Raw genomic sequence first — 27386 nt, 5'->3', positions numbered from 1 at the left:
CACCATTCCGCCGTCCTACCTCTCAGTCACGTATATGTATTCCGTCTTGCTCCTACTGACTGTCATTCCTCCTCTCTCCAATACATACCTCCACCTCTCCAGGCTCTCCTCAACCTGCTCCCTACTCTCACTACAGATCACAACGTCATCTGTGAACATCATAGTCCACGGAGACTCCCGCCTAATCTCATCCATCAGCCTGTCTGTCACCATTGCAAACAAGAAGGGGCTCAGAGCCGATCCTTGACGTAATCCCACCTCCACCTTGAACTCATCTGTCACTCCTCCTGAACACCTCACCTCTATTACGCTGACCTCATACATATCCTGCACCACTCTTACATATTTCTCTGCCACTCCCGACTTCTTCATACAATACCACACTTGCTCTCTCGGCACCCTGTCATATGCTTTCTCTAAATCCACAAAGACACAAGTTAATTCCGTCTGACCTTCTCTATACTTCTCCATCAACTTTCACAAAGTAAACATTGCATCTGTAGTGCTCTTTCATGGCTTGAAGTCATACTGCTGCTGCTACCTATCATTCCAAGTGCAAGCATTTTCACAGCTAGATAGCAAGTTAAAGTCCGAATGCCCCCCTCTTTGGGGACATCTCTTGGATCCTCAATTTACAATGTCTTTTGTCTCAGCAAGCTGCTAATTAGTAGGCTAGCAGGCTGTAGCAGGCCAATGTTGGCTAGCCTGAGAGTATGTGCTAGCATTAGTGATAATTTCCTAGCAACATCTAATGAGTTTGACACTGTTCAGTGTTCTCATTGTTCTTTTTGTTATGCAAGATATGAGGAAATGCACAAAAGGAAAAGGTAGAAGATTGACTCCTTTTTCAAGTCAAGTAGTCATGTAAATGCAGTTATAGTGACATGGGCTTGCTAGGTTTTTACTTTAGAAGGAAACAGAAATACAGCTAGCAATGCAGTCAGCCCTGTTCCCTCAGCCCTGTGGGTTAGCTATCAAATAGGTTAGCTATTGGTTAACGTTAGGTCAAGGTAACCACTGGGTTAGGGTTAGGCTGAGGTCACATCAGGATATGGTAGGTTAGGTTAAATTTATGTAAGTTCAATGAAATAGGGCTGAGGGAACATAGACACGCTCCCCTTGCCATCTATTGTTGCAATCATTCAATTTTATATTATACATTAATTTTGTTCTTGCGTAAATGCTATGTACGTACATGTTCATTTACATAATTTAAAGCCATTTGTTTGAGCTTAAAACCTAATTAAAAAAATGCTGCATTCTTCTTGTTTAGGATAGGCAATCACGGGGTGTCCAGGTAGTGTAGCAGTCTATTCCGTTGCCTACCAACACAGGGATCCCGGTTTGAATCCCCGTGTTGCCTCCAGCTTGGTTGGGCATCTCTATAGACACAATTGGCCGTGCCTGAGGGTGGGAAGCTGGATGTGGGTATGTGTCCTGGTCGCTGCAATAGTGCCTCCTCTGGTCGGTCGGGGTGCCTGTTCAGCAGGAGGGGGAACTGGGGGGGAATAGCGTGATTTTCCCACGCACTAAGGCCCCCTGGCAAAACTCCTTACTGTCAGGTGAAAAGAAGTGGCTGGTGACTCCACATGTATCGGAGGAGCCATGTGGTAGTCTGCAGTCCTTCCCAGATCAGCAGAGGGGGTGGAGCAGCAGCTTGGAAGGCTTGGAAGAGTGGATAATAACAATTGGAGGTGAAAAAAAGGGGGGGGGGGTAGGCAGTCACATTGGATATCAACCTCAATTAGAGAGGATGAAGTTAATGTTACAAAGGTGAGCACTCAAATGATATTAGTTTTAAGGTTTTCCTGTATTTTTGGAAGTGTTTTGCATGTTTGTGGTAGAGAGGCATTCAGCAGGAGGTAGAGGAGATGGGGGAGTGAGGGAGGAAGAAAATGCTTAGGAATATTAACATTGAATTTCATTGTGTCAATGAATGTCTTTTTACTTTTTATGTAGGCTGTTTATGAGAAAGTAGGGTCCAAGAGTCCAGGAGCATGTTTTTTAACAGACACTAAAACGTCTAAAGTCACTGCTTAATACTCTGGTATGTGAATGCTGGTGAATATAGTATCTTGGGGTGAACAGCGTGGCACTACAAAGTACATTGTGAACTCTTATTTGCATATGATGGTGAAGAAAATGTAGAAATGCATGGCATTCATTTTGATTTGGCATGTTGTGGAGACTGGAATGGGGGCTGAGGGTGTGTGTGTGTTGGGGGGGGGGTTCCGGTGCTCATATCCCACCCATAGAACCTTGACACTTTTGAAATCACTGCTCCACCCGTGACCTTTTTGAACTGGTTCAGCTGCCTGAGATCGAGGATCAGGCAAAAGCTGCCATCCTTCATTGGAACAAGAAAATGGGTTGAGTAGAACCCTCTCGATTGAATCCAACTTTTTACATATTTGAAGGCGCCTCTCCTTAGAAGCAGCAAAATTTCCCACCATAGAGCCAAAGTCCTCAGAGAGTCATTGACAACAGTCACGTTGAACTGTGGGGCCCATGCCTGAACTGGATACCGTATCCCTTGGAAAGAGTTAATGACACCCAAGGGTCCAAAATCAAGGCCTCCTGGTGGCTGAGATGTTGCGGGGAGATACGGCTGGTGCCTGGACTTTGAGAGTCGGGCTCAACGCCCATGACCTTTGGGCGCCTTGGGGATTCAGTTGATAGGAGCCTTATGTTTGGTTGCCCTATCCCTTGGTATCTGAAAGGCAGGCTAAGGAGGGACCCGTTGGAGGTGGCCCTGCTGAAAAGAGAGCCGTCTGGCTCTCGAGGGACTCTGAGTGCTGGCTGCAGGGCGAAGAGTGCTGGTGTGTCTTGGTTTAGTCAAAGGTGTCCGTCCAGCTTAAGTCCACAAATTGTTGCCTGGCTTTGTTCACTTGCACATTATTCTCCAAGGCCTGTTGGGCTGCAGGCCCAAACATCTGGCCTGGAATGACAGGCTGGTGCAAAGTGTCTTCCTGCACACCTCTGCCAAGAGGGACAGGGCAAGCCATACCTGGTGCCAGGCCAAGGTCAAAGTGGACATCAGTCTGCCAAGCTCTCATGAAAGCAAATGCTTAAAGCAAAGCAACACTCGGGCTCTGTGTCAAGACATCAACACCAGTAGTCTGGAGGGTCAAGAGCAAGGTGAGAAAGAGAGTTTCTGATACATCCCATCCGAGCTGCTATATCATAGCTCTTGGTAAGGAGGTCATCAGTGATTCTACACTGCAGGCATGGACAATGGGCATCTGGTCTAAGGGCTTCATCTGGAGATACTATCAGGGAAGCAATGGAGGAATCAATGGGAGGCATTTGGTCTAGACCATACTGGGCGGCATCTTTCATAGCAGCCAAAGCCCTGCAGTCAATCAGTAGGTGGAGGGACGCACCTTTGAAGTTCATCAATGCATGGGACAGAGGATGGAACCCTGAAGGCAGATGGTTGTGGGGTGTGCTTGAAAAAGGTGCTAGAGGGATTAGCCTCTACAGGAGCAGTATCCAGACCAAGCCATGATATGACCAATTGAATGGCTTGCTTAACTGTGGAATTACCAGCCTCAGCATCCGTCAGGGAATTTGCTCCCGACTGGTGAGAACTTGTCAACGAGCGAGGGGAGGTGGGACTCCCTCTCCAGTTCCTCCTGTTCTACTGCTTCACTATCAGCAAAAGTATCAGCACTATCTACTGCGGCGCATACTCATCAAGTTGGCTAGCAACAGAATGGTATGCAGCTGCAGTTAGTGCAAGTATTATCTGTCAGTGCCTGCCTTAGGTGTTCGATGCCAAGGCACAATGGACATCTGTCATGGCCATCCTCTGAGCTGAGAGGGATCAGGCAGGAGTTACAAACGGAGAGCATAATTGACTTCTGGACGGAGTTTCTATCATAAACCAGCGCCTATAATGCAGTAAGGCTAGTGATGTAGCAGTAGAGCGAGAGACACACAGCTACAAATCCAATTAAGCTAGCACCCGTACCGCCATGAGGCTAGCGATGTAGGTAAAGTGAGAAACGTGCAGCTACAAATCGAAACTCCGCCAGTGTCGCAGACAATTCTCACATGTCGCCCTGGTTGGTGTAATATCATGTAATTGCGGAAAACAAGCGTTAAGTCAGTAGCCAGCCAGGGAGTGAAAAAACAAAACCACTCTCCACTTCGGTTCCCCAATCATTGACAGTTGTTGTAACAAGGCATAAATTCCTCAGCGAGGCTGGTCGGTCAAATATAAAAAACCACAAGCTAATACAGCACACGATAGTAATGAGTGGCGGTGCTAAGCGGGTAGCAAGGCATACCCGCCAGGGAAATAAAGGTGACTACTTACCGGAAAAGTCCAACGCTTTGTTGTCGGAGTTTCGGCAAAACTCCCGGCGGAGATGAGCCGGCCATCCAGCCTCTGGAGGACGGAACCTTGCTCCAACCGATAAGCTACGAGGCTACTGGCATAGGCGGCAAAGCACTGATGCTAGCTAATGCTAATGCTTGCTGGTTGTCCATCGTGCCCGATGATGACCATCTTCTTCTATTTGTGGGTCCTTTGAGGACTCAGATAGCAGAAGATACCTGCGCAGAGATGGGTTTTAAAGTGGCATGGGGGGTGCGCTTCTCCCAACGCCACATGACTTGATTGTAGAGGAGATGGTTCCGATGGCAAGGGGGATCCCTAGACGACCGGCACCTCCACACAACTGCAGGGGGCTGCCGGAAATCCAGTTTTTTGGAAACCGCCTCAAAGCGTGCCGCCACAGCTTGCTTTTCTGTTGGGGTAAGCTCCCTTAGCCTTATGTCTTCCAGACTCACCCACAAGGCAGCGGGGCAGTGGTTGATAGGTGCCAGGGTGTGTCCACCAGGGTGGGCCTGCACACCATATCTCTGGGGCCCACTGCTGCTCCGAGATCCCCTGCCAAGTTAGCCTGGGGCCGCAAGACCCCAGTTACCACGTGTGGCCACGGGGAGGCCTGGCAGGAGTCTTGGTGAAGGAGAGGCTATGTACTGGCAAGGGAAGGGTTACACTAATGCTAATACAACATACTCGACCTGTGTGTTTAGGCGAGAAAATGAAAAGGCGACGACAGCTGGGTTGTTGTTGTTTTTTTTGGGGGGGGGTGTTGATTTCCCCCCTTTTCCTCCCCAATTGTATTTGGCCAATTACCCTATTTTCCAAGCCGTCCCAGTCGCTGCTCCACCCCCTCTGCCGAGCCGGGGAGGGCTGCAGACTACCACATGCCTCCTCCGATACATGTGGAGTTGCCAGCCGCTTCTTTTCAACTGACAGTGAGGAGTTTCACCAGGGGGACGTAGCGCATGGGGAGAATCACGCTATTCCCCCCAGTCCCCCCCCCCCGAACAGGCGCCCCAACCGACCAGAGGAGGCGATAGCGCAACAATAAAGACACGCACCCACATCCAGCTTCCCAACGACAGACACAGCCAATTGTTTCTGTAGGACGCCCGACCAAGCCAGAGGTAACACGGGGACGGCTGCTGGGTGCCAGGCCCCTTTATTGGGTCACTTGCGTCACCCAGGTCATACATGTGATTTAATTGGTAGTATGACTCGACCCCCTGCGCATGCGCCCGATGTATAGCCGGGTATTATATACCGTGCGGTCAGCAAGAATGAAATAGAACATGAGGATATTCAATCCAAAACGGTTTGGGTGTTTTCTAACAAATAACCACACAGACAGACAGCATTAACATGAGTTTATATTAAGATATTATGAGCTGATTGTGAAATGCTGCTACCTGCTCATACTAACCCTTCATGAACGGGTACACCACAATTGCTTATCACCGATCTGCTGAGAAAGATGAAGGTTTTTATCTACAATTCTCCATCATAACCTTCATTTTGATATGGATTCGTACTGTGCCTGTCCATGACACACTTCTTTAGGTAGCCAGTGAATTTATAGAAAGCCACAAGGGGAATGGAGACAACTGGGATGGAGGACAAGAGCACGCAGATGGAAAATACCCAGGTAGGGTAGGTTTGAACCTCAGCAAGGGGGAAGTCCACCTGCAAAGGAGATGGAGTGGAAAAACAAGGAGTTTTAAATGAAGAACTACATTCAACACTGTGTTTAAATGCCATTTATCAAAAGTTTACATTGCAGTTGAGCATTCATTTTGTTTAAATTCAATTTGCTTTTTAATCATTGTATTACGTCATGGTTATTATTACGATAACTGGGATTATTATTGTTTTGTTAAGAGTGGAACAACTGTACTCTATCTGATCTTACATAGCTTGGGTTCCAGGCTTCATACGTGGGTCTGGTTTCAGCCTCTATCACAACATAAGCAAGAAAAACCACCAGAAGCATGAAAGGACTGATGAACCGCCAGGTGACCTGCCAGTAGACGTTGGGTCTCCGGCCAGTCATCCACTCGATGTCGTCATTAAACCTGCACCAACATGGAGACACATAGTCTCGTTACTGATCATGTAACATGTTATTCATAGTAACACCGTTATGATGACGGAGTAACCTGGAGTATCGGTGTGGTTTGATGCTACGTTCACATCTTGTAAGAAATAGGAGGAACCATGATGACACCCCGCTTCTCCAACGAGGAAGCACTCGCAAGTAGTTAACTGGTTAGAAATGTCCAAATCATGATGATGATACTTAAAGCAGATTAAGATCATCTAATGTAATTTTCTCCTGGGTTTTTTTTTGGGTAGATATTAAGTGCCTACAAAATTTATGTTTACACTGACACTATTTCTCTTATTTTCTTCTTTCTTTTGGATCTTCCCCCCTTTTTCTCCCCAATTGTAATTGGCCAATTACCCCACTCTTCCAAGCCCTCCTGGTCACCGCTCCACCCCCTCTGCCGATCCGGGGAGGGCTGCAGACTACCACATTTCTCCTCCGATACATGTGGAGTCACCAGCTGCTTCTTTTCACCTGACAGTGGGGAGTTTCACCAGGGGGACACAGCGCGTGGGAGGATCACGCTACCACCCCCCCCGAACAGGCTCTAGTGCAGCGACCAGGACATACCCACATACGGCTTCCCACCCACAGACACGGCCAATTGTGTCTGTAGGGATGCCCGACCAAGCCGGAGGCAACACGGGGATTCGAACCGACGATCCCCGTGTTGGTAGGCAGCGGAATAGACCGCTACGCTATCCGGATGCCCCACTGACACTACTTCTATCAATTACTCTCCAGGCTCACCAAATAATATGAACACAGTATGAATGCTGGTAAAAGACGTGGAGAATCGTCCGACCGATGGAGGATACATGTGTTCAAGTCACCTCACTCCCTACATGTCAAGTCAGGTTTATTTGTATTACTCAAAATTACAAAGTAGTCTCAGAGGGCTTTACTAAAGAAAAAAAGATATCTGGGGAGAGTCTGATTTGTTTCAATTCATCTGAGCTGCCAATAGCATTTTGACATTAATTGAATATATACATGGGATGAGTTATTGCATCAAGTGAAGGAGTTCCAGTATCTCGGGGTCTTGTTCTCGAGTGAGGGTAGGATGGAGCGGGAGATTGACAGGCGGATTGGTGCAGCAATGCGGATGTAGTGGAACGGTTTCCTTTATTTTTAGAGCCTCCCTGCCACTAGGGGCATAGTTCTGTTATCTTGAGTCTTTTGCCTTCTAGTGGCATAGATGAGTACTGCAGTTTCAGCTACTTCCTTTTCCTGTGACAACAAGGAAATGGTGTGACAACACAGCAATATTCATGCTTCATCATTAGCCATCACCTAGTTTCTACCCCTTTTAATGGCAATATCTGTAGGTAGAGCTATTATCCATCATTGCTAGAATCTTTATTTTGAAGTATTTTTTACACATTTGCTTCAGTTTGTATAATTTTGGTAACATGTATGACAGCACATTTTAATGATGGCATTCAGGCTATACTTTTGATGCTAGCGTAAATACAGTGTTCAGTGCTATACCTGATTACTTTCAACTTACATTTTATTCCTGCAAAGAAAATGTTAATTTTATACTTACCTTTGTTTCCTGAAAAATAGAGGATTAGTTATCCTAACTGTAACTCTAGATTGAGTAAGCTATTTTGTATTGTATACTGATGTATGCTTTTCTGTATGTTTTTTTCTTCAGTTTCACACTTCCTTGTTATTAAATCCCGTCCATATACAACACTGGTCTGTCCCTTGGAGGATATGATGCAAGGGAGAGTTTAGCTGGCTGTAAAACCTAATATGGGACAAGAGTCACATTGGGTGTAGCAGTTCAGCGGATGTTGTACCGGACCGTTGTGGTGAAGAGGGAGCTGAGCCGGAAGGCAAAGCTCTCAATTTACCAGTCAGTCTACGTTCCAACTCTCACCTATGGTCATGAGCTTTGGGTAGTGACCGAAAGGGTGAGATCGTGGATACAAGCGGCTGAAATGAGTTTCCTCTGTAGGGTGTTTGGGTTCAGCCTTAGAGATAGGGTGAGGGGCTTGGACATCCAGAGTGAGCTTGGAGTAGAGTCACTGCTCCTTCGCGTCGAAAGGAGCCAGTTGAGGTGGTTCGGACATCTGATTAGGATGCCTCCTGGGCGCCTTCCTTTGGAGGTTTACCAGGCACGTCCAACTAGGAGGAGACCCCGGGGTAGACCCAGAACTCGCTGGAGGGACTACATGTCCAATCTGGCCTGGGAACACCGTGGGATCCCCCAGGATGAGCTGGAGGGCATTGCTGGGGAGAGGGACGTCTGGAGTGCCCTACTTAGCTTTCTGCCACCGTGACCCCACCCTGGAGAAGTGGCTGATGATGAATGAATGAATGAATAAATATATACAGTGTATCGTTGTTGGCGTCTCTCGTGTCCGAGGATCCATTCCAAGAGATTAAGGTGTGTGCTTAAAAACTTGGAGCCATTTGCTAAAGCCTTGATTAAAGTGGCGATTAGGTCACGACACTGGTCCACACAGCTTGGCCTTGGAGGATCTAGTTCCATGGCAACACAAGTGAAGACGATGGGATCCACCACAGGTTGCACCCAAGTGATAGTCGGATTGGGAGTACAGTGTATACATCTGCAGCAAACAGCTATGCACATTTTTTGCATGAGGCCCAGCGTGAGAAAAGGCTGCTTTATAAGTATGTCTTCCCACTGAGCGCCTGAACCTGGGGACAATCAATCACCTGTTTATTCCATAGATGTAAACCACAGATATCATCTCAAAGAAAGCAATGATGAGCAGAGGCAGGGATCCCACGTAGTTGTTGAAGATCCCCAACCAGTAGTTTCCTGAGCCAAAGGTAAAGATCAGGGCCATGCTGAAGGAGGTGAGACATATCAACCCTGGAAACAAACGAGAATTTCTGACGTTATTGCTACTTGCAATGAAAACTGGTGAGCCATATTTACTTAAAGACCACATGAAATGAATTTAGCCCCTCCATTATACCCCTTTTTATCTACACCAAGTTCTCATCTGTCTATCATTATGTGCCAAAAATTCACAAATAAAGCATTGCCACTTTTTATGTGTATAAATAATCCCATGTTTTCTCTTCCTTGAAAACACATCGAAATCGTATTTAGATTTCTTTGCACATGTGGGTAGCCATAGCCAACATGAAAAATGTCCAATAGTAATTTGATCTAAACCCAACACCACCTCCTTATGAAAAGCAAAATGCGTGGGTCCGTGCTATCAGGGGTGCGATTGCATCTTGGGGTGTTCGTATCCAAAAACACTCTTTCATTTCTTCCCAACGCCACAAGAAACTGGTTATGATGGTGAACTCCAATAAACTACCTCAGATGTCTTTGGGCATACCTGTGAAAATCTCCTTGGGAAGGCAGGGCGGCACCAGGCGCAGGTCCAGCAGAGGAGTCAGGACCCCCTCCAGATTCCCAAACATGGAGGACAGACCGAGGCTGAAGAGCATGACGAAGAAGAGTACCGCCCACACCTGGGAGCCCGGCATGTGGATCACAGCCTCTGTGAATACAATGAAGGCCAGTCCGGTTCCAGAGGCACTCTGTGGAGTAAGAGGTCACATGAGGGCCCATCAACACACAACTTCATGAGACTTTAAGTTATCCACTCAAATCAAAAGTGAGTCCAGTCAAGGGGGACACAACTTGATCTGTAAGAATCATTAAGGAAAAGAGGACATCTCAGGCATTGAATCTGGGAGAGAGTGGGGTGTAAACCATATAAATCCATCCAAGGTCGTATTGTAGATGGTCCCATCATACTGGTGGTGGTAGAGCAGTGAATTGAGCAAATTGCCATAGAACAAATGAATGAACACCTTTGGCTGTTATAGAGACCATGTACGACAGCGGAGGCGAGGGATTTCTTTTAGGAAAACAGGAAGTGACTGTTGACAATGGAAGGAACATAAAGGAACAGCTTCCTGACCAAACTCATACCGAGAGCTTGATTTACAACCCCCCCCCCCCAAATGTGTCCGGCCAATTACCTCACTCTTCCGAGCCACCCTGATCACTACTGCACACCCTCTGTCGACCCATGGAGGGCAGACTACCACATGCCTCCTCCAATACATGTGGAGTCGCCAGCTGCTTCTTTTCCCCCTGACAGAGAGGAGTTTCACCAGGGGGATGTAGCACATGGGAGGATCACACTATTCCCCCCACTTCCCCCTCCTCCCTGAACAGGCACCCCGCCTGACCAGAGGAGGCGCTAGTGCAGCGGCCAGGACACATACCCACATTCAGCTTCCCACCCGCAGACACGGCCAATTGTGTCTGTAGGGACGCCCGACCAAGCCGGACGTAACACGGGGATTCGAACCACTGATCTCCGTGTTGGTAGGCAACGGAATAGAGCACCACGCTACCCAGACGCCCCCTTGATTTACATTTTAATGAGGTTTCCTACCTGGTCCAGGAAGGTTTGTAGGTTGCAGGTCTTCAGATCCAGGTTTGCTACCACTGTGGGATCAGTCTGGTTGAGGTGGTGTAGCCAGTTGCTGTAGTTCTCAAGTGTGACACTTCCATCAGCAATATCAAATGCATTGATCAGTTTCAGGATGTTTCTGTAAAATTAAAAACATGTAAATTAAGCAGTAAATACTTCTATTAATATTATAATGACAGCTACTAGTACTACGGGTACTACTACTACTGCGACTGCTATGACCATGACTACTGCTGCTGCACTAATAATAATGATGAAATTGATAATAGTAATAATAATAATAATAATTACAATATCTGACAATAATTGCCTGAGTGGTGACAGTTACCCGTTCAGGCAGTCATTGTAGTTGGAATTTGCTTTGAATCCAAGTATGGAAAAAATGGGAATGGAAGCGTATATAGACGTGAAGCTGTTGACGCATCCGACGATCAAGGCATCTCTTTGACAATCATTTCTGCAAGAAAGAAGTTACGCCTCAGTTAGTTTCATTTTCACACATGACGGTACCTTTTTCATTAATACTCAATGGGAAAAAAATGAGTTGAAAATCGTCTTACTTCTGAGAGTTATAGCTGGAAAATGCAATAAGGCCCCCGAACGCCAAAGACAGAGAGAAGAAAATCTGGGTGGCGGCGTCCAGCCACACCTTGGGATTCTTCAGGGTTTCCCACTGGGATGAGCATTTTTATTTGAGTTGGATATCAGATTGATCTTGCTGAATTCCTCTCATCAACTTGTGTGAAATTGGGAATATAACTAAACACTTACATTTGGGGTGAAGAGGTAAACCAGGCCGTCGGTCGCACCGGGCAGAGTCAGAGCTCTGACCAAGAAGATGGTTAACACCAGATATGGGAAGGTGGCTGTCACATAAATTGCCTGGTAAAAAATTCAGTGACTTATTTTATTAATAGCCACATTGGTCACTTTATCATAAACGGTCACTTTATGACCGTTTCTAATGAATTAAAATTCAGCTCGGCGTCATCGAGATCACCTTTCCGATGGTCTCGATGCCTCGAATGAAGCAGATGTAGACGAGGCCCCAAGCGGTGGCCAGACACAACACCAGCCACCACTGTAAAGACCCGCTGGTCTCAATGTTGGCTGTTATGTTGAGAGTTGTGCGATACCAGAAGTAGTTCACCGCTGTGCTCTTCTCACATTCAGCCACGTAACCTGCACCAAGCAAACACATAGTACCTTACATACGAGCACTTACAACTCAAAATGTTTTGAGTAAAGAAGTTTATACATCAGGCTTATATATATATATATATATATATATATATATATATATATATATATGCAGGTTTATACATTTATATTTATTTAGGTTTATATTATTTATGTTATTCATGAGTTTAATATTTATCAGGGCGGCACAGTGGTGCAGTGGTTAGTGCAGTCGCCTCACTGCAGAAGGTCCCGGGTTCGAGCCCCAGGGTCGTCCAACCTTGGTGGGTCATCCCGGGTTGTTCTCTGTGTGGAGTTTGCATGTTCTCCCCGTGTCTGCGTGGGCTTCCTCCGGGGGCTCCGGTTTTCTCCCATAGTCCAAAGACATGTAGGTCAGGTGAATCAGCCATACTAAATTGCCCTTAGGGGTGTGTGTGTGTATGTGTGTGTGTGTGTGTGTGTGTGTGTGTGGGCCCTGGGACGGACTGGCGGCCTGCCCAGGGTGTCTCCCCACCTGCCACCCAATGCCTGCTGGGATAGGCTCCAGCGACCCTGCAGCAGGATAAGCGGTTTGGATAATGGCTGGGTGGAAGTTTATACATGGAAGGTGTGTGCACTGGGAGTTTGTCTTGGTGGGATGCTCAACACAAAAACACAAAGCACTGAACACAACATTTTTTTTTTAAGCAATATATTTATTGAATTTTGTTTGCAAATTACATCAAAACAAGTAATAGCACAGTGCAGCAAACATTTTCACCCTACCCCCCCCCCATAACCCTGTCCCTATAACAAGTAATACAATTCAAAGCAGGGTTAAAGAAGATAATAAAGATAAAAATTCAATTAATAAAAATAATAAAATAAAATAATAATAACAATAATTTCTTTCACAGACTGATTAGAGGGTGTGGTTTTTTTCCAGTTGCTTTTACGCATATAAACAGTCAGAAAGAGTTGTTCTACTCCCCCAGAGCTTGTTCTTGATGAAGCAAGTTACCAACATTAGTATTACGTCTTAGGAAGTACAGAAACAATCCCCAGATTTTATCAAAAACACTTTGTTTACGTCTAACAATATACATTATCTTTTCCATTGACATGTTTGAAGCCATTTCTTTAACCCACATACCAATTCTTGGTCCATCAACACTTTTCCAATTAAGAGCAATTACACGTTTTGCTTGTAATATACACATATCTATAAATCTGAACTCATTGCTATGTAAATGTGGGGTGGTAGGATATAAACCAAGAATAAAAAGCTTTGGACTCAATGGTAATTTCTTTGACAAAATTTGATCAATCATATCAACAACATCTTGCCAGAAGGTTTTCACTTCCACACATTCCCATATACAGTGAAACAGCGTCCCCCTTGCCTCACTACACTTAATACAGGTATCAGGAATATTGTCATTAAACTTGTGCAATTTAACAGGAGTTATATATGTACGCATCAGCCATTTATACTGTAGAAGCTTTAGGTTGCTGCTAACTATCTGTCTCTGGGCCTCTTTACATGCCTCACTCCATTCTTCTAAAGATATTTCCTCCTCTATATCTCCCTCCCATAATCTCAGTTTTGTCTCTGATGATTCATCAGATCCAGATACAAATAAGTCATACATAGTTGAAATTAAACCTTTATCATAACAGTGTTTTGTGACTGCAACTTCTAATATAGAAATGGTAGGAATGTCTAATGAATGGCTTTGACAGGATGATATAAAACTCCTTAGCTGAAGATATTTGAAAAAATGATTCCTTGGAATGTCATACTTGGTAGATATTTCCTCAAAGGACATGAATACTTCATCCTCCTCCCTGTACATGTCTTGCACTTTCCTTAACCCCTTTTCAGCCCATAATTTAAATCCCCTATCATTTTGCCCTGGTTTGAAATTGGCATTACCCCAAATAGGACTGAAGCGTGACCGGGACATATTTATATTCAAATACTTACAAGCATCGAACCAAACATCAATCATATTCAATATTATAGGGTTGTCTGTATTTTTCTTCAGATATTTACGGTCTGCTGAATACAAATACAGGTGCAATGGTAAGCCTGGTTTAACAGAGCAGGCTTCCAGATCAATCCAAGCTGGGGGACTTCCAGATGAGAAGTAAAACATAATCGACCTTAATTGTGCTGCCCAGTAATACCATTGGATATTTGGACATTTCAGGCCTCCTCGATCATATGGTAGATAAAGTAAAGATAGACGTAATCTAGGACGTTTATTTTGCCAAATAAAGTTGGTAAACAGTTTCTTGATTTTTGTGAACAAAGATGAAGGAGGGGGTAGGGGGATATTCTGGAACAAATAAAGAAATTTGGGAAGTATATTCATCTTTAGGATATTAATCCTGCCGATCATTGAAATAGGTAAGGATGTCCAACGCTCTATCGAAGCAATACTAGCGTCCAGGATGGGCTCATAATTTGACTGAGCAATCTTATTCACCTCAGGGACAATTTTTATTCCCAGATATGTAAATGTGTCTGTTGGGTTGAAGGTAGAAGCATAAACAAGACCATTCTTCCTCTCTGTTTCATTCAGTAACATTATAGATGATTTGGAGTAATTAACTTTATCACCAGATATTTTCCCAAATGATTCAATAAGGCTTAGGAGCGCTGGGATAGATTTATGCAGATTTTTAAGCATTAATATCACATCATCGGCGAAGAGTGCTACCCTGTGCTCCAGATGTCCCTCTCGAATTCCATAAATATCGCTGTGTGTCCTCACCGCTATAGCAAATGGTTCTATCGCTAGGATAAAAAGTAAAGGCGATAAAGGGCTCCCTTGAGGGCAACTTCTACAAATGTTAAAAGGTTTAGAAACCTTACTATTCGTCAAAACTTCTGCAGTAAGCCCTGTACAAAGCAATCTTACCCATTTGATAAATGTATCCCCAAGGCCAAATCGTGTTAACACTTCAAACAGATAAGGCCATTCAACACGGTCGAAGGCCTTCTCTGCATCAAGTGAAAGTAAGGCCGTGTCAGGCGCCTCCCTCTGACTGTATAAAATATTGAGCACTCGTCTAACGTTATGAAAACCCTGTCTCCCTTGAATGAATCCGTTCTGGTCTTCTCCCACTACTCTAGGTAGAAGATCCTCCAATCTTCTTGCAAGAATTTTACAGAGTATTTTTGTATCAGAATTTAGGAGACTAATTGGACGCATATTTTCACATTTTGTATTTGGTTTCCCCGGTTTTGGGAGTAAAGTGATTAGGGCGCCCCTCATAGATGTAGGGAGAAGACCATTCTCAAAGGATTCCTGAAACATCTCCAAGAGGGGTGGTATTAATTTGGTTTGAAATTTTTTATAAATCTCTATAGGGATGCCATCTGGACCCGCTGATTTTCCAGCCTGCATACACCCAATTGCTTCTGCAATTTCCAATGCAGTTACATTTTGATCTAATACTCTACTTTCCTCTTCCGAAATTTTAGGAATATTAAGATTGTCTAGGAATTGTGTTTGCGTGTCCAGATTAGGAGAGCACTCAGAGCTGTATAATTTCCCGTAGAAGTCTCTAAAGGCTTCATTAATCTCTGTCGGGTCCACTATAGTTCTACCACTTGGGACTTCAATACAATTAATAGACCTTTCTGTTTGTTGTTGTTTAATGCGCCATGCTAGAAGTTTTCCGGGCTTTTCCCCCTGATCATAGTAGGACTGTTTGAGTCTCATTAAATTAGCAGCCGCTTTATTAGCTGCCAGTTCATTGTACTGTGCTCTAAGCAGTAGCAGTCTTGTATGAACATCTTTAGGTATATTTCTATTATTATATATTTCTGTTTCCAGTTTTTTAATTTCCTCATCTAATGTCTTCATTTCAAGTCGTGTAGCCTTTTTCTTGGAACTAGTGAAGGAAATGATTTGGCCCCTGATAAAGGCTTTGAAAGCCTCCCACCTTGTGCTAGCAGAAGTCTGGGACTTGTTACATTCAAAATACAGGTCAATCTGCTTATCTAAGAAATCTATGAATGTAGGATCCGCAAGCCACCCGGGTTGAAAACGCCATCTCGGGGGGTCGCACACTAAGTTATTATCTTCATAGGTCAAGGATACTGCAGCGTGGTCAGACAGAACTATACTACTATAATGACATTCATGTATTTTGGAGACAAGTAGCACTGAAACCAAAAAGTAGTCTATGCGTGAGTGAGTTCTATGAGTACCGGAATAGCAGGAATATTCTACTGCGTTCGGTTTACCATGCCTCCAAACATCAAACGGATTCAATTCCTTCATAAAATGGTGTGTCGTCTTTCTGGACTTACTGTGGGTATCATCTAAACCAGTTGACCTGTCTTTTGAAGGATCTAACGTACAGTTAAAGTCACCAGCTATTATGTATTTCCCAGGATGATTTGAAGCAGTCAAAAACAGACTATTATAGAATTTAGAGTCATCTTCATTGGGGCCGTAAACATTTATCAAAGTTAAGGTTTCAGATAATAACCTACCCTGGACTATAATATACCTCCCTGCAGGGTCCTTAACTACATGCTGTACCCGTAATGGAACCGATTTATGAATTAGTATCATAACCCCTCTAGCATGAGTGGTGTAAGGAGCAGACAACACTTGACCCTGCCATCGTCTTGCTATTTTGGGAACGTCCTCATCCACCATGTGTATTTCTTGTAAAAAAAAACGATTTTTGATTTCAAGGATTTTATCCTGCTCATTACCTGCTTCACTTTTGTGAGTTTGATCAAACCCCTACAATTCCACGAAATTTTACCTTGCAACTCTCTGACATTGATTCCGGTATGTTATATTAGGAACCGTAGTGAAGAAGTACTTTGACAAACCACACCCACTGATGAAAGAATAAATAATAAAATGAAACCACAAAAACCCACCCTCAACCCCATACGAACCTAAAGTCCAGGAACTCTGGACATTCCCTCCCATCCCACGTTTAACTACCGCTAAAACGAGTTTCTCTAACTTTTCTTTTCTTCTCGCTCCAGCTCGCTATCTTACTTTTTCTAAATACTAATCACACATAACATCATTAATGAACTGTTCAACGCCAACAACATGTAGGCATATATAAAATTAACCATCCGAGCACATACACAAACCTGGAACCCGTGCATGTAGACTGGAAGACGAGGAGAGGGAAAAGTCTGTAGCCTGGTCACAAGAGTCCGCGATGCATTGGGCCTTCCTTCCTCCGACAGGCGCATAAACCGATGATGACTCTCTCTGTCCCTTAGGTCTAGGCCTACTTGGATGTGCCCATGTCATTTCGGCTGGTGCTTGGACATTGTCTCTCATTCAGGGTTAAGTGCATTCCACAAAAGCTGAATAGTCTAGCTATAAACCAGACTCCGTCCTGTCCAGGTAGAAAAATAAAGCCTAAACAAAAACAAAATGGCGACAGTCCGAACACGTAGCTACATCTTTCGTGTAAATGGAAATAAAATAAAATAAAGTGAGCTTAATAGCCTACTGCATTAGTCCTTATCCGAGGGATTGAATAAACCGCTCCACTTCTGCCGGGGTTTGAAAGGTGTGGGGTCTCTCGTCGTGTGTTACCAGGAGCCGGGCTGGAAAGATGATTCTGTGCTTGTGGATCCCCTGGTCCCTCAGCTTCTTCCGGACCTGGTCGTAGTCGCGCTGCATCTTGTGCACCCCAGCAGAGAGGTCGATGTGAAAACGGACCGGCGTGTTCTTGTAAAGGACCTGTCCCTTGGTTTTGGCTGCCTTTAGTACTCGCTCCCTGTCCTTAAAATTCATGAAGCTCATGATCAATGTCCTTGGACGACCCGTGCGAGAGTCTACCGGAGCGCCGATTCTATGAGCTCGCTCCACTACCAAGCCCTCCCGCGGATCCATGTTCAGAGCCTCCGGCAACCACTTCTCCAAAAATGCAGGTGCATCCTGGCCCTCTTCTTTCTCCGGTAGGCCCACCAACCTTACGTTATTTCGCCGACTCCTGCATTCCAAGTCCTCCACTTTGTCAGTAAGGCTTTTGACGGTGTTTTCCAGCGTGCTAACTCGGGGTGTTAGCTTCTTAACGTCGTCCTCCACGTCAGAAATCCGTTGCTCGGCCTGTTCCATGCGACCCATGCATTCCTGTATTTGTTTCTTTACATCCGCAATTGTCGCTTGCACTCCATCAATTTTCTTGTAAAGTCCACTTTTCAAAGACTGTATGGCTTTCATGATATCTAGGTTGCTATTCTTATCTGTGTCTAACATTTCGTCATCTTCTTCCTCGTGGTCGTCTCCTTCGTTAGCCATATTTTCAACCTGCATGGCGTCGCTAACCTTCTCAGCCTCTTCCTCGTGTCGCGATTTCCTTTTCTCCTTCTCTTTTTCTCTCTTTTCCTTTTCTTTCGGGTTTTTCCCTGACATTTTAGTTCTGGGTACTCTTATACACGTATTGCGTGACTTTAGACAAGATTCGGATTAGTATTGTAGGATTAATTTACACGGTAGCTGCAGAGCTTGAGATGTGCGACCCCCTAGTCCAGCGGTCGGGAACCTAGGGCTCGCGAGCCATATATGGCTCTTCCGGTGACGGCATATGGCTCCCAGACAATTTTGAGTTGAAAAAAAATTTTTTTTTAAAATCAGTTTGGAACTGATTTTAAAATACTTGTGATATTTCTTAATAATACTGTGTCATTTTAAAGTAAACAGAAATTAGTTTTGAAGATATATTTCACGGGTCACCCGTGGGTCGGGTCGGGAACCAATGGCTCGCGAGCATGTCCGGGTCATTGTAAAGGTGAAGAAATCAGTTTTATCAGATAGCCAACTAGTTTATCCGCTTCAACCCTTGTAACGGAAAAGATGGCAAAAAGAAAAAAAGACGATGATTACCGTGCATTCCAGGCTGCGTGGACAGAGGAATCTGCATTTGTGGAGAGAGCAGGATCTGCGGTATGTCTAATATGCTATGATAAAATTGCATCGATGAAACGGTCAAATATAAAGCGGCACCTCGATACGCACCATGCTTCATTTGCACGGAAATCTCCAGCGGGGGACGGCAGGAAAAGGGCATGCGAGGAGCTACAGCGGAGAGTGCAGACGAGTCAGCAGCAACTACGTGTGTGGACCAAGCAAGGTGACGGGAATTCCGCTAGCTTTGCGGGGGCTTTGGCAATAGTAAGGAATGGAAAGTCATTCACAGATGGCGAGTACGCCAAAACATTCATGCTTGATGTGGCCAATGAACTGTTTGATGACTTCCCAAATAAAGACAAGATAATCAAACGAATAAAAGACATGCCCCTGTCAGCAAGAACTGTGCACGATCGTAGCATCATGATGGCAAATCAAGTCGAGGAAACACAAATTAAGGACATAAACGCCGGGACATACTTTTCTCTCGCGTTAGATGAGTCAACAGACGTTAGCCATCTATCTCAGTGCAGTATCATTGCCAGTTATGCTGCAGGTGACACACTGCGTGAGGAAAGCTTGGCTGTTTTGCCAATGAAAGGGACAACAAGAGGAGAGGATTTATTCACGTCTTTCATGGAGTTTGCTAAAGAAAAAAAAACTACCGATGGATAAACTTATTTCTGTCTGTACTGATGGTGCACCCTGTATGTTGGGGAAGAACAAAGGATTTGTAGCGCTTCTCCGTGAACATGAAAAGAGAGCCATCCTAAGTTTTCATTGCATCCTGCACCAGGAGGCGCTTTGCGCTCAGACGTGTGGCCAGGAGCTTGGCGAGGTGATGTCTCTGGTCATTCGAGTGGTCAACTTTATTGTTGCCCGAGCTTTAAATGATCGCCAGTTTAAAGCTCTGTTAGAAGAAGTTGGGAATCATTATCCCGGTCTGCTTTTACACAGCAACGTGCGTTGGTTGTCAAGGGGGAAGGTGCTCAGCCGTTTTGCAGCTTGCCTGAGTGAAATCCGGACTTTTCTTGAAATGAAAGGCGTCAAGCACCCTGAGCTAGACAACACTGACTGGCTCCTGCACTTTCACTATCTCGTGGATATAACTGGCCATCTGAACCAGCTCAATGTGAAAATGCAAGGTATTGGAAATACAATCTCATCCCTTCAACAAGCAGTGTTTGCATTTGAAAGCAAGCTGGAAGTCTTTCTCAGGGACATTGAAACAGGTCGTCTTCTGCACTTTGAAAGACTGCAACAATTTAGAGATGCATGCTTAGCAAGTGACTCCACTCAACATCTGGATCTCCAGCAGCTAGATGGCTTTACGTCCAATCTCCTGCAGTCATTCAAAGCACATTTTGGAGAATTTCGTGCGCGCACTGGTCTTTTCAAGTTCATCACTCATCCACATGAGTGTGCAGTGGACAAAATCGACCTGACATGCATCCCCGGGGTCTCTATGGGAGACTTTGAGCTGGAAGTTGCTGACCTGAAGGCATCAGACATGTGGATGAGTAAGTTCAAGTCACTTAATGGAGAGTTGGAAAGTCTTGCGCGACAGCGAGCAGAGCTGGCGAGGGAACACAAGTGGACAGAAATGAAAAATCTTCAACCTGAAGACCAGCTGATTCTTAAAACTTGGAACGAGCTTCCTGTGACATACCACACAATGCAGCGTGTGAGTATTGCCGTATTGACCATGTTTGGCTCTACATATGCATGTGAGCAGTCATTCTCGCATATGAGGAACATTAAGACCAACCTACGCTCACGTTTAACTGATGGAAGCCTCAACGCCTGCATGAAGCTCAACCTCACCACGTATGAACCAGACTACAAGGCCATCAGCAAAACCATGCGGCACCAGAAGTTGCATTAAAAGTAAGACATATTTAATTTATTATACGTTAAAAATGCTATATGGCTCTCAATGAAATATATTTAGAAATATTTTGCTTTTATGGCTCTCCCAGTCAAAAAGGTTCCTGACCCCTGCCCTAGTCCCTCGCCATAACCGGAAGTCTTCTGAACACAACATTTAAAAGTTTAAATAAATATATCTGACAACGTCTATATCTATAAAGTATTCGGAAATAGTGGGGTGTCTCATCTGTGTGTAAGTACAGAGTAGTATCAGAAGGGTAGCGTGTATCAGTACAGCGTGCTGGCAGCCATACCATCATGGTCCCTGGCTCTGCCGCATGACAGAAGCTAAGCAGGTGTGGGCTCGGCTAGTACTTGGATGGGAGACCCCTTGGGAAAACCAAGTTGCTGCTGGAAGTGGTGTTGGTGGGCCAGTATGGGGCAGTCTTCCCTCTGGCCCTAATTAAAAACAAAACATCCCAGTGCAGTGATGGGGACGCTGTGCTGTAGGAGAAGCTGTCCTTCAGATGAGACCTCAAACCGAGGTCCTTACTCACTGTGGTCATTGAATATCCCATGACACTGATCTCAAAGAGTAGAGGGGGGTCCCTTGGTGTCCAGGCAAAATCACATCCTGGCTCTCTCCATCTGGCCACCAAACCCCCCCCCCCATGTAACTGGCTCAATGACTCCTCCCTCTCCACCTCAAGCTGATGTGTGGCGAGCGTTCTGGAGCAAAATGGCTGCTGTGCACCACCCAGGTGGTGCTACACGTTGGTGGTGGTTGAGGTGAGTTTCCCCCCAGGGAATGGTATATTTTTATTTTTAACATGTAAAAAAAGACAACAACCAAAAAAAGAAAAGAAGCTAAAAACAAAACAAGAATAATAATAAAATGAAATGAAATGAACAACAAACCTATACAACAAATTCTCATAAGCAACATGAATTAAATATTATGTTTGAAAAGGAGCAGGAGGAAGTATACACTTCCTAATGTATTGCTAGCCCATACACTGTAAAAAAGTACTTTGGGTGGTCGGTAGACTAGAGGAGCGCGATATAAAATACAGCCCATTTACCATTTACTCATCAATAACTCATAACCTGTATTGTATATACAATTTATAAACAGTTATCACAGTTCTATGCACAACCCAAGTATCACCCGGTGTAGTAACGGTGGCAAAACTACCATATATGCAGGTCGTGTGGTTGTATTGGGGCCTGCAAAGAGGGGCCCGCATGCAGGGACCCCTCTTTATCTCCCCACTATTGCATCGAAGATCTCTAGCACTCAGTCTACGGTATATGGTATGTTGTGTCCGCATGTAATCACGGACATGCATACTACTGCGTACTATGCAGCCTGAAGAGTGCAGCTATGGTGTAAGGTAGAACTTATTTAATATTTATTTGACTAATACACACGTAGGTTTGTGTTTATAAGGCCTGGATGCACACATGAATAATGTTGTCTATTTGCAGGAGCGCCGTCACTGATGTTTTCATCTGGTATGGTGCTCCGACACCAGGTTTTGTTAAGTAGACTAGTCTATCACTGTCCTGGCCTTGCTATTATGACTCCTCTTTTTTTTGGGAGGGGGATTTTCCCCCTTTTTATCCGGCCAATTACCCCACTCCTCCAAGCCATCCCAGTTGCTGCTTCACCCCCCACTGCTGATCCAGGGAGGGCTGCAGACTACCACATGCCTCCTCCGATACATGTGGAGTCACCAGCCGCTTCTTTTCACCTGACAGTGAGGAGTTTCACCAGGGGGACGTAGCATGTGGGAGGATCACTGACCAGAGGGGGCGCTAGTGCAGCGACCAGGACACATACCCACATCCGGCTTCCCACCCGCAGACACGACCAATCATGTCTGCAGGGATGCCCGACCAAGCCGGAGGTGACGCGGGGATTCGAATCGGCGATCCCTGTGTGTGACTCCTCCTCTATAGCATGGCAGTCTGTTTTCCTAGTAGCCACTTCATTTGTGCACTTTCACTTCTTTCATTTGCTGCTGACATGATGGTGTGTTACGTCTGATTGTGAGGGGCAGGCCGGGGCCGCTTTGACCATCTTACACTGGGGCCCGGCGCTGACTAGTTACGCTAGTGGTCAATAAAACTTAAACAGGTACCACAGCCCTTCCTCATCCCTATACCTCTTCACAATAAATTGTTTGGAAATCATTTTGATGCCACAATGTACCTGCAGTGGAGGTATATTGATCCAGAATGTGCCTCGTTTTTCCCAGGACTCCTTGCTGGCTTCTTATCACACCTAGACGTTTATTTTCATATACTCGTACTATGCAGACATGGTCTGTCATCAATTTTCCTCGAGTGTTTATTTTACAATTTCCAAACAACATTATCTTTGTTTTGTTCGAATTTAATGATAATTTGTTTACGTCAAACGACCTTTTTAATTTTCTCATTTCTGTTGCGATCGCTTTCGCCACTGTGAAGCACTCTGGGTAGCGACAAAAGCACAATATAAATGTAAATTATTATTATTAACAGCAAAGCAGACTTGTTTCATAATGTAATATAGCACCACGGTTTTATTGACAACAAATTCATTACCAGTGAGGTTTGAGTTGACTGGACAGTCCCGCCAAGGGAGTGGATTTTGGAAGGAGTGGAAGAAGTACCAGAGGACCCAGGCCAGGATGGTGTTGTAGAACAGGCCTACCAGGAAGGACACAGACAGGGAAGCCACACCTATGTGCAGAGATGGAGAGAGGGAGGTGCTTCATCTTGGAGCACATCAGATATCAACATAACATTGTGCACACAGAGTAGAGTCACTCCCCCTCTAGGCCACAACTCTCAACTACATTCGCTCACATGCACTATCAAACTTCTCTCACACACTATCAAACCCTCTCTAATGCACTATCAAACCCTCTCTCATTCACTATTGAACTCTCTCTCAATCACTATCAAACCCTTTCTTATGCACTATCAAACCCTCTCTCATGCACTATCAAACCCTCTCTCACACTATCAAACTTCTGTCACGCACTATCAAACCCTCTCTAATGCACTATCAAACCCTCTCTCATTCACTATTGAACTCTCTCTCAATCACTATCAAACCCGTTCTTATGCACTATCAAACCCTCTCTTATGCACTATCAAACCCTTTCTCATGCACTATCAAACCCTCTCTCATTCACTATCAAACCCTCTCTCATTCACTATCAAACCCTCTCTCATTCACTATCAAACCCTCTCTCATTCACTATCAAACCCTTTCTCATGCACTATCAAACCCTCTCTCATTCACTATCAAACCCTTTCTCATGCACTATCAAACCCTCTCTCATTCACCATCGAACCCTCTCTCATTCACTATCAAACCCTTTCTCATGCACTATCAAACCCTCTCTCATTCACTATCAAACCCTTTCTCATGCACTATCAAACTCTCACGCACTATCACACTCTCTCACACACTATCAAGCCCTTTCTCATACATTATTGAACTCTCTCACACACTATCAAACCCTCTCTCGTGCATTATCAAGCTCTCATTCACTATCAATCCCTCTCTCATACACTATCAAACGGTGATAGAGTTTAATAGTATGTGAGAAAGGTTTGGTAATGCGTGTGAGAGAGTCTGATAATGTGTATGAGAGAGGAATTGATAGTGAATGCGAGTGGGTTTGATAGTGCGTGTGAGAGGTTTGATTGTGCGTGTGAGAGGTTTGATATGGTATGAGAGAGTGTAGCTGAGCATTACGGCCTAGACGGCCTCTCATACCCTTTTGTGGCATACCCAGTCCCTCCCATCAGGTAGGTATTTCAGATCAATCCACGCATGCACAAAGAGACTGAAAAACGGCTTCTTTCCAAAAGCTGTGGCACTAATCCAAAGGAATTGAATCAAGTGCAACTGGACTTGGTTAACTAAGTCCAGTTGCACTTGATTCAATTCCTTTGGATAACTATGACCTGGATGAATGAGAACATTCACAGACTGTGGCACTAATGAACTCAGACATCTCCTCAGTCCGACGTGACTGATGTACTGCCCCCACTGGACATGTGCAATATTTGCAATAGTTATTGACATGTCACTTTAAGCCACTTCATATATGTCCACTGCACCTTTACTGCATTTCTGCTGATGATGTTTTTGCACCCCGTAAGTTGTATCTTATGGTTAACTGTATTGCATTCCATACCTTATACTAATATTCTGTACTTATATTGTTTATACTCTTTACTTTGTATAGCTGGTATTTTATATTTTCTTATCTCTTTTATGTATGCACCATTTTAAGGTTGACACAACTGCTATTTCGTTGCGCTTGCACAATGACAATAAAGTTCTTGGATCTTGAGTCTATTGTGTTGCCTAATGTAATTTCTAAAATAAGATGATTGATGCCAAAACCTTCTTACCTACGCCAGCCAGATAGGGAGAGATTGAATTCCAGACTCCAATGCTTCCCATGCGGAGTCTTTGTCCAATAGCCAGCTCCATGTGCAGCAGGGGCAGGCCCTCCAGCACCAAGGCGATGAGATACGGGATCAGGAAAGCCCCTTGAAGCAGAACCAAGTAAAAAAAAAAAAAAGTTCCCACAGTATCTGACAGCCACGCATTGTTCAAACTGAATTTCTCCTGGCTTATCAGTAAGCAGCTGATTTCACCCGAGAAGCTTTGACATTGCGTGTCTGACAGAAAGTCATTCAGTTTATTTTCACCGGACATTTTATTGTCGACTATCAGAGCTTATCACACTATATCACATCAAGCGGGTGGCTGGCATTAAACAAAACCCTGCCACATGGACGTTGCTGCACATTTCACGTGGTTGTTATTACTCTCCTTCTCCTTTTCTAATTTAATTCTCCTCGTGCGGCTGTTTTGTTTTGTTTCGTTTTTGCTTGCAGATTTTTGTGGATCAGAGAGAATTAGTGGTTATAGTGTTTTCTGTTTGGTAAAGCAGTGCTCCATGTAGAAGGCCTAGTCCGGTGTGGACATCCAGTGAAAAGTAGGCTGGTAAATGTTAAAACAGTCTGCAGTGACGACATCACAAGACATCTTCCCTCAGTGGAAACAGGAACACGCAAAAATGACCAAAATCCTTTCCAGGTCAAATACTGTTCAACAACAACAAGAAAAAATATGCAGATAAAGTCTCAGAGTATTTTGGTACGTCTTCAATGGCTTATAACACTTTTAACACAAGCGTTGATGGAGAATACTTGAATATTAAGATTTGATAGTTGAATATAGTCAAAGCCCATTTACACTCGGTTTGACAGGGTTTCTGTAGTGACTTCAGAATACATGAGACAGGAATACATGGCAAAATGTAAACCCATCAGTATGTTTCATGATGAGGTTTATTTTTCGTAGTCAAAAAGGAACGTGTTCGCCATGTACATTTATGTATTTGTTGTAAATTAATTGCTATGTATGGTGTCAATCAAGATTTATAAGCTGCCGAACAGTTTCATATTCAGCATAAAGTAAACTATCGTGTATTAAATGTGCTGTTTCCTATGCTATGCTAATAACACACGCCACTAATTTAAACCATACAGTTTGCTATAATGAATCATGTCTCATTTTATAACTAAATATCCAATGGACAGTAAAATAATTGAAGATGAAGATGTTCAGCCTCCCTTTTAATTGAAGGCGAATTAGATAACGTGATCGTCATCATCACACAACTGTTTGGCTCCCAAATACAACGTTTGTGTTGACATTAGAAGGTATTTCACTGGTAAACTACTTATATTCCTCTTACCGCCTCCGTATATCTGACACAGATATGGAAATCTCCAAACGTTCCCAAGTCCCACTGCAAAACCAATGCAGCTCAGCAGATATTGAACCTTATTGTCCCACTTTGGTCTCTCGGTCATCTCTTTACATCCGTGAGCCTGAGTCACGTCTGCACCCGTGTCCTGGGTGTCCGTCACCATTTTGCTTCAGTTGCAGTTTGGATTGATTCAGTCTTTCCTTGTGTTTGAGGTATATTATTTGAGACGCGCAAATCCTCTACACCTGACTCTGTCATGGGAGATATGAGGCCCTGGCAGCTTTGTACCTGTGTGGTAGCACTTTGGTTCATGATATGGACATTTGTATTATCAAGCTCACACGCTGCTCATTGGCTCTAAAAGCAAAGGGAACAATGTGTCTAATTCGGGTTGTTTAATCAAAGGCCCTGTGTAAATCTGCAAGGCATGCTATTGATAACAGCAGCGCTATAGTCGACGGAAATGCAAAAACACAGTAAATAACATGACATATTAGAAGGAAACTATGATTGTAAATTAATATTTTGTGCATGGAATACAATTCTTTATGAGAATTTGGCATTATAAATAGAAGTTTTGTCATAGATGAAATTGTGCGTGATACTAAAAAAGTATAAGTGCACACGACCCGCTTTTGAAAAATCAGAGGCGAATACAGAACATATGAGATCAATATATAACTTTAATTTACGACAGTGCCGGATCAGACTGTCTCATTCCCAAGCTCTGGTCTCTATTCCCATTTACAAGCTTTTGTTTAATTC

At 44.3% G+C, this 27386-nt stretch overlaps 1 protein-coding gene across 1 annotated transcript; it reads right to left on the bottom strand.

Annotated features, from left to right (window-relative positions):
• Positions 1 to 3763: 3763 nt before the first annotated feature.
• LOC130118573 (sodium-dependent neutral amino acid transporter B(0)AT3-like) lies at positions 3764 to 26784 on the bottom strand. Its single transcript, XM_056287014.1, has 13 exons — positions 26607 to 26784; positions 25249 to 25389; positions 23419 to 23556; positions 11886 to 12067; positions 11657 to 11767; positions 11446 to 11558; positions 11214 to 11342; positions 10847 to 11003; positions 9773 to 9977; positions 9132 to 9291; positions 6246 to 6408; positions 5869 to 6019; positions 3764 to 3816 (listed from the first exon to the last, which is right to left on the bottom strand). Exons 1-13 carry the CDS (start codon positions 26782 to 26784, stop codon positions 3764 to 3766), a joined length of 1881 nt encoding a protein of 626 aa, XP_056142989.1.
• Positions 26785 to 27386: the final 602 nt, after the last annotated feature.

This window comes from Lampris incognitus, chromosome 9, assembly GCF_029633865.1.
Source record: "Lampris incognitus isolate fLamInc1 chromosome 9, fLamInc1.hap2, whole genome shotgun sequence".
NCBI classification, from domain to species: Eukaryota; Metazoa; Chordata; class Actinopteri; order Lampriformes; family Lampridae; genus Lampris; species Lampris incognitus.
The sequence above is the reverse complement of the archived record's forward strand: the minus strand, read 5'-3'. Positions and strand labels throughout refer to the sequence as shown.

What these genes read in the sequence shown, in the direction of transcription:
- LOC130118573 (XM_056287014.1), bottom strand. Translation starts at nt 26,784, where the DNA reads ATGGTGACGGACACCCAGGACACGGGTGCAGACGTGACTCAGGCTCAC. An exon ending in TACAATGACTGCCTGAACGG is followed by an intron (nt 11,004 to 11,213) that starts GTAACTGTCACC and finishes TTAATTTTACAG; the next exon opens with AAACATCCTGAAACTGATCA. An exon ending in TCCCAAGGAGATTTTCACAG is followed by an intron (nt 9,292 to 9,772) that starts GTATGCCCAAAG and finishes GTTTGTTTCCAG; the next exon opens with GGTTGATATGTCTCACCTCC.